This window comes from Sapajus apella, unplaced genomic scaffold, assembly GCF_009761245.1.
Source record: "Sapajus apella isolate SASKATOON/1434 unplaced genomic scaffold, GSC_monkey_1.0 scaffold67, whole genome shotgun sequence".
Lineage (NCBI taxonomy): Eukaryota > Metazoa > Chordata > Mammalia > Primates > Cebidae > Sapajus > Sapajus apella.
The window spans coordinates 9,200,366-9,208,790 of NW_022437007.1; the positions used below are offsets into that span (position 1 = coordinate 9,200,366).

Sequence of the window (8,425 nt, forward strand, 5' to 3'; positions counted from 1 at the left end):
ACCAGTGCATCACTTGAAGTCAGGAGTTCAGGACTAGCCTGGCAAACATGATGAAACCCCGTCTCTACTAAAAATACAAAAAATTAGCCAGGCGTAGTGGTGGGCGCCTGTAACCCCAGCTACTCAGGAGGCTGAGGCAGGAGAATCGCTTGAACCAGGAGGCAGAGGTTGCAGTGAGCTGAGATCATGCTCCAGCCTGGGTGACAGAGTAAGACTTCTTCTCAAAATAAATAAAGAATAAAGTAGTTTAAGTTATCATTACATTTCTAATCTTTTTCTTAGAGCTACTATCCTTGTCAAGAATCCAACTTAAAGAAACTTAAACTTTCATAATAAATTTGAGTTTTCAGGGCTTATCACCATTTATGTTTCCTTGTAGGAAGTACTCCGTATTGGATTGTGCGGAATTCCTGGGGAAGTTCATGGGGAGTAGATGGTTATGCCCATGTCAAAATGGGAAGTAATGTTTGTGGTAAGTCATGAATTCGTGTTTAAAATCTCAAGATAAATATTAAGGAGCTTATTCGAATACATTACTCAAACCACTTTAGCAGTAATAATTTTTGTCCTTTAATCAAATGATAAAAAACAGTGTTTTACAAACAGAACTGTTGCACATATTCATATTTGAAAAAGGAAGAGGGGCCTCAGTAAAAAATGTATATTAGATATATATCTCAAAACGTAAGGTAATAATTTACCAAGGTTACTTTAAAAAATAAACACACAGCTTAGGAGACAACTCCTGAAGTAATGTCTTCTTGTTCCAAATTTACATTTCATAACTATGCATTTTTCTTAATTTGTATATTATAATATCTGTTCAATGATTATTGAGAATTTTTCTTTATTTTAAAATATACGAAAACTGAGCATTAGTATTGTCTGTGACTTCATACGCCCCTTGCCACCTACAAAATTCTGGCAAAACACCCACCAGAATTGAGAGGCTTAGGCAAATTCCAAACATGCTTTTTTTATTGAATGACCACTTTTTAAATTAACCACCAACCAAACTAAAATAGCTAGTTAAGAATTGTAACCGTATTATAAAACCTTTATTCAAACCTATATTCTAGAACTTTGGTCTAGAAAGTAACACATATTCTGAATCAAGCTAGACCCAAACTAAATTACATATTAGAGCAATCATGTCATTTCTCATTACAACATATAAATATATATTTTTAATATATTTAAATATATTTATATATTTAAATTAATATATATAAATATATATATAATTAATATATATTTATATATATTTAAATATATATATGTTCTATATAATATAGATATAATATATGTTCTAACATATATATAATTTTTAAAAAATGCAGAATCTTCTGGATATAATGTGACTATGTATGTCGTTATAGAAAAATTTGAAAGTTAATGTTGAATGACTATTATCCAATCATTCCAAAGGCAGAATCCATGAAAGTTAATGAATGGTCTATTCTATCACCTTGATGAGACAGTTTTAATAAGTTATCCATTGAAAAAAGTCAGCATCACAGAAATGTGTTAGCCAGAGCACTAGCAACCTCATCAGACCTCCACTTTTCAGCATCACTGGGGGCTTGTACATCTTTGGAACTTGCAGATAAATTACTGTTGCTAATCATTGAACCCTTGCTGCTGGACATATATTATCTCAGACTGCAGGAGTGGTGGATCCTGGATTTGGGCTGAGGGGTGACTGTTTTCAAAAGTCTGACAGGAGAGCTGAAATAACATAATTTAAATATTGGTTCATAATTGCCTCAATTATAACTGCATCCTTCTCACAACCTTCCTCCATCCCTCAGCTACTAACGGTGAGTGGAGATAATTTCTGCTCTCTCCCTGCATTCATAATGTCAATCTTAAAGGGCATGCCTGGTTATTAATCACACAGGGATTGAAATTCTTCCTGAAACTGAGTATTGCCTGAAAGTTACAATGATGTCATATTACTCTTATGAACAGTGGTATAAGGCAGATAGTATTTCATAGCTTCAAGGAATTTCAGAGATATGGTTAGTTACAATGAAAGCCAGTCTTCAGAAAGGCTGTTTATTGCTTTTGCCATGATGTTGCAATCTGTGTTCTTGTGTGTTAAGAAAGCATAGCCCACTTGTGATTTATTAAAGTTTTGTCCAAATTCAAATTTTAGAATTTGAGTTATGAAATTTGTATTTAAAATAATTCCTGGCCAAGTGCGGTGGCTCACATCAGTAGTACCAGCACTCTGGGGGGCCGAGGTGGGCAGATCAAAAGGTCAGGAGTTCAAGACCAGCCTGACCAACATGATGAAACCCCGTCTCTACTAAAAATACAAAAAATTAGCCAGGCATGGTGGTGTGCGCCTGTAATCTCAGCTACTCAGGAGGCTGAAGGAGGAGAATCGCTTGAACCCGGGAGGCAGAGGTTGCAGTGAGCTGAGATTATGCCACTGCACTCCAGCCTGGGCAACAGCAAGACTCTGTCTCAAAATAATAATAATAATAATTCCTTAAGTTATTTTGCCTCAAGAAATACTGTATTAGTTCAATACAGATTCCAAATGCATTCATTTATTCAGTTAACCAGGAGTTTTTGTTGTGGATTTTTTAAATCTTTAAAATTACTTTAGTGTCTTAGTAGATACTTTTCTGAATCCAAATGAAAAAATGCTTTAATTAACAATTTTAAAAAGCATCTAATGAGGAAATAGACTAATAATTCCCTTTTTTTTCCCGTCAGGTATTGCAGATTCAGTTTCTTCTATATTTGTGTGACATGTTGCGCAGATCAAGAGACAACCACAGAAATGAAGGTTTTCATGATGCGGTGTAACATAGCACTTCCAAGCATTACTCAGCTTCAAGTTTTAGCAGCTACCTACAAAAGAGTCTAAGGCCTAGTAGGATTTAACCTAAGTTGCAGAATGTTCCATTCTTGTAGAGAGGTGGACACCCAAAGGCAGCTGGACAGACTCCGGCACAGAAGCCTGCAAGGAAGTCTATGGAACAGTTTCTTGCCCTGAGAAGAAATTCAGATTACGAGATATTTTAGGCCCCTGCAATTGGGGGAGGCTGTTGTTTGTTTTTGTTTGCTTATTATTTATTTGTTTGTTTGTTTTGAGATATTTCAAGTGGGACCAAAGAGGTCAGAAGAATTTATTTTCTTTTGTGGCATGTAATCACTAGCTTTAGATTACCCCTACACACAAGAAGGGCCAACCTAAAATTATGTGTGCCTTGTATAGTTAGTTATATTAGCAGCCCTCTGAGATGGTGTATTTGAAAAATTTGAAACACCAATTGCTTTACCTTAATAAATGGTGCTTACCCTTTGAACAGCATAGAGACCGTGTAGAAGGAAGGAAAAAGGCAAAATCTCTTTAGTTAAACTAAAATTAAATGAACCGAAGGCAACTACATAAGTTACTTCTAGTAGCATTGCCTGAGAGACAAATTATTATTTGAAATTTTTATTGTGAATAGGAATCTAATAGATTGGATTTCTTTGTTCTTTTTATACTAGAGAACAAAATATTATCTCACATTTTCTCCCTCTCTTTCTCTTAATCTTTATCAAGTTTTCCTGGCAGTTTGGCTCCCCTCTTCCCTGACTAAAGAAATAAGTCTCATTTTTACTTTCCATTTCTATTTTCTTTCTTTTTTTTTAGAGGGAGTCTCACTCTCTCACCAAGGCTGGAGTGCCATGGTGCGAAATTGGCTCACTGCAACCTCTGTCTTTCGGGTTCAGCCTCCCAAGTAGCTGGGACTACAGGTGCGCACCACCACACCCAGCTAATTTTAGTATTTTTAATAGAGACAGAATTTTGCCATATTGGCCAGGATGGTCTCAAACTCCTGACATTATGATCTGCCTGCCTCAGCCTCCCAAAGTGCTGGGATTACAGGCGTGAGCCACGGCGCCTGACCTCCATTTCTATTTTCTAACCACTTACTTGGCTCCCTTTGTCTCTATACCTTTACCAACATTAGGATCTCACCTCTTTCTTACCCCCCTAATTCATAAACACCACTTCTATCAAAGTCGCATCTCTTAACCCTGGGTATCTGCCAGAATATGAGTTTTGCAGACTCTCTGTTTTCCAGTTTTCCCCTTAGTTTTCCGGATCTCCCATCCAAACTGCTTCTTTTTGCACCTCTTTTCCTTTCCCTTGGCTCCCAGTCTTGATCCCTGTGATCACTCTTGCAACACTAATTGCATAAGTGATTTCAGGTGCAATTCTCAGTAGCCTGCCTCTGTGCAGTGATCAGCGATCCTTGTGCGTAGAGGGAACACTGTGTGCTGCTCGTGACATGCAACTCCCGGAAAACAAGCCATGTCTTGTTAGCAGTGTACGAACCTTAGAGCAAAGGAGTTGATCTTCTGATTGAATATAAGTACAACCATATTAAATGAGTCAATGCAAGAAAATTATTTCTAATACTATGTAGGTACATATTTCTTTTCTAAAATTTATCATACTTTTCTAATGTATATGATCTAACAGAAATGAAATATTAAATGCAGCAGCAACCACAGAAAAACAAGGACATCTTATTTTTTCTCTCACTTTTGCCCTTTGTTCATCCTTCTCCATGATTAAACAAAATAAAAAACAAAATGCTGTATTTCTCTTATTACACCAATCAGAACCAATCCGAAAAGCATGTGTGTTGACACAGGTTAGAGTTATTCCAGGAAGACAGATATTGACATTTTCTTTGATAAATATTCTTATTATCCAGGCATGCCAGAAAAGAACTATGTCCTGTTTGTTCTAGTTTGTGTTCGCTACTGACTTTCTATGTGTTATAAATGCATTGCTAATACTCTTTTTCAAGTGCTAAAGGATTTTTAACATTTCAGAATGATTAATATGTTTCTGCTGTTCTGGATTTTGAAGACATTTACAATAAAACAACCTACATTTGACTTTGGTTTAAAAAGAACCTCTTCTTAAGTGTATGGCTTACATTTCATCAACACAGTATTAAAGTGATTTATATTTACACAGTTTTCTCAGCTCTAAATATAGCCAGCTTTTGGTTTTCTCCCTAGGCACTTTAACTTCAATGTTTCCAAAACTCCATTCATCATCCTCCCTAAGTTCTCCCACCGCCCCCAACAAAAAGCTCCTTTAGGCTGGGCACGGTGGCTCACGCCTGTAATCCCAGTACTTTGGGAGGCCAAGGCGGGTGGATCACGAGGTCAAGAGATCGAGACCATCCTGGTCAACATGGTGAAACCCTGTCTCTACTAAAACTACAAAAAATTAGCTGGGCATGGTGGCGCGTGCCTGTAATCCCAGCTACTCAGGAGGCTGAGGCAGGAGAATTGCCTGAACCCAGGACGTGGAGGTTGCGGTGAGCCAAGATTGCACCATTGCACCCCAGCCTGGGTAACGAGTGAAATTCCGTCTCAAAAAAAAAAAAAAAAAAAAAAAAGCTCCTTTACCTCTTAGAACCTCTGTTTTGGTTAACAGAATCAACATTATGGAATCACCCAATCAGTAAAATTAAGACAAATCCTAAATATTTAAGCAGGTCATCCAGACCTTGGTAACCCATCACCGAATCACCTACCTCCTGTGGCAACTGTTGTTTCTCAGTTGCACGTTCTCTAGTGTCATTTATCTCTATTATTCAGTAGCCTACTCATTATACTCTACGTCCCTAAATCCAGACCGGAAGTCTGGTGACTCAGATCGATGTTCTTATAGTCAGTCCATCTACTGTATTTCCCCTGCATAAACGGTTCAAGGGCTCCCAATGCCTGTATGATAGCATGCAAGCTCTTTTCAGTGAGCTATCGTGAAGAAGCCTCTCTACCTTTTTAACTGTGATCGCTACTATGTTGCATAGGTTGATTGCTGTTATGCTGTTGCCCAGCCATAACAAACTACTTGAAGTCCAAGCAATGAAATCTTCACATAATAATTAGAAGTCATAATAAAAGTCATCAATATGTTTCTGGATGTGGTTTCCCAAAGACCTCAAAGTTCATACTAAATTAGCCAACTTTACAGTGATTTTCTAACCCATTTAAAAATTATAAAGTGGCTCATCAGCATTAGAGGCAAATGTGGCTGGCAAGGGTGAGAACTTGCAGTCTAAATTATTTTGAAATTTACATTAAGAATGACTGATACAAGCTTTGATAAACTCTTGCAACTTCTAACGTAGTCACACCAAAAAATACAGGTGTAAAGAACTAAATATAACCATATAGTCTATGAGATGGTTTAGCTGTGTCTCCCCACCACGTCTCACCTTGAATTGTAATGTGATATTGTGCTGGCCTAGAGCCAGAACCGGAGCAAAACTATTTTATAAAATGCAAAACTGTTTTTAGATAAGTTGAAATGGCTGCCCCATTCTCCTTACAATAACTACTGTCCTTGGCCTCTGTAAATAGAACTGTTGTTTGTTCTTCAAAACTATGTAAAGCTGCTTACCTTTTCTTATCAGTAACTGCCAGAATTGCTAGCCTTTGCTTACCGGCAATTGCCAGACTAAGCAGCCCAAGCTAGTTCCATCCTGGCTCCTGTGACTTGTAATAAGTAACGAAGGTCTGTGATTTCCACCTTAACCAGATAATGTGTAAACAAATGTTTATCTTGACTTCTGTAAACCACTTAAGTAACAAACGGAATGACAAAAGTCCCCTTGGCCCTTGGAATGTCCGGAGACCCCCACCCTCATCTCTGCCCAGGAGGTAATTTACAGAATCCACTAGCCCTCGGAATGTCTGAAGCCTTTTCATCCCCATCCCTGCCCCTCACCCCCACTCCCAAGGTGGTTTTTCGGGTATAAAAAATCGTGGCACCCTCCTGTTGCCACCACAGGTTGGAGAGACGTGAGTCCTCTGTGGTCGCCGGCGTAATAAATGACCCTACAATCTGGCATACTTTTGTCTTGTGATAACTTTCTACATTCGGTCAAATACAACAGAAATAACCCCCACATGTCAAGGGCAGGGCCAGGTGGAGATTTGAATCATGAGGGTAGTTTCCCCCATACTATTCTCATGGTAGAGAACAAGTCACATGAGATCTGATGGTTTTATAAATGGGAGTTCCCCATGCACAAGCTCTCTTGCCTGCTGCCATGTAAGAGGTGCTTTTGCTTCTCCTTTTCCTTCCACCATGATTGTGAGGCCTCCCCAACCATGTAGAACTGTGAGTCCATTAAGCCTCTTTCCTTTATGAATTATCCAGTCTGGGATATGTCTTTATTAGCAGCATAAAAACAGACTAATATAACAGGCTAAGAAGGGAGTTATGGTGTTGGCTCGGGTGACTGACCCGGACTGTCAAGATGAAATCAGTCTACTACTCCACAGTAGAGGTAAGGAAGAGTATGCATGGAACACAGGAGATCCTTTAGGGTGTCTCTTAGTATTGCCATGCCTGTGATAAATGACAATAGGAAACTGTAACAGCCCTATCCTGGCAGGACTACAAATGGCTCAGACCCTTCAGGAATAAAGGTTTGGGCCATTTCACCAGGTAAAAAATTGTTACCTCCTGAGGTGCTTGCTGAAGGCAAAGATAATAAGGAATGGGTAGTAGACTAAAGTAGTCATTGATAGCAGCTTCAGCTATGTGACCAGTTGCAGAAACAAGGACTGTAATTGTCACGAGTATTTCCTCCTTATTTTGTTGAGAACGTGTTTGCGCATATAAAAACTTGTGCTAAGAAAATATATTCAATTTATTTCCTTTTGTTTTCCTTTCTGATGCGATATAAAATTCATTGACTTCCTATCATCATTTAAGCATTGTTAACTTCATGCAATAGCATTTGGGTTGGGGATTGGTGCACTGTCATTTGTACAAAGATAGCTGTATTGTGTTAGGTATAATTATGACCCTATTGTCTTTATTTGAAGATTATGTATGATTTCAGGAGATGTGTATGGGTTCAAGTTGACAAAGAATGGACTTGTGATGGTTAATATTGAGTGTTAACTTGACTGGATTGAAGGATGCAGAGTATTGTTCCTGGATGTGTTTGTGAGGGTGTTGCCAAAGGAGATTAGCATTTGAGTCAGTGGACTGGGAGAGGCAGACCCACCCTTAGCCTGGGTGGGCACCGTCTAATCCCTGCCAGCGTAAAAGCAAGCATGGAAAGAACAGACCTGCTGAGTCGTGTGTCCTCCGTCTTTCTTCCATGCTGGATGCTTCCTGCCCTGCAACATCAGACTCTAAGTTCTTCAGCTTTTGGACGCTTGGAATTATACCAGTGATTCACCAGGGGCTCTGGGGCATTCAGCCACAGACTGAAGAATACACTATTGGCTTCCCTACTTTTGAGGTTTTGGGACTCAGACTGGCTCCATGGCTTCTCAGCTTGCAGATTTGCCATGGGACTTCACCTTGTGATTGTGTGAGTCAATCTTCCTTAACAAACTCCCCTTCATATATACATTTATCCTATTA

The 8,425-nt window shown here is 38.8% G+C and overlaps 1 protein-coding gene across 1 annotated transcript in view; it reads left to right on the top strand.

Annotated features, from left to right (window-relative positions):
• The window catches only part of CTSO (cathepsin O), a 30,315-nt gene extending 26,945 nt beyond the window's left edge, over window positions 1-3,370 (top strand). Inside the window, exons 7-8 of the mRNA XM_032248591.1 lie at window positions 380-472; window positions 2,728-3,370. Coding sequence (XP_032104482.1) covers window positions 380-472; window positions 2,728-2,762 — 128 coding nt within the window. The 3' untranslated portion in view covers window positions 2,763-3,370. The remainder of the gene's footprint in view (window positions 1-379; window positions 473-2,727) is intronic.
• Window positions 3,371-8,425: the final 5,055 nt, after the last annotated feature.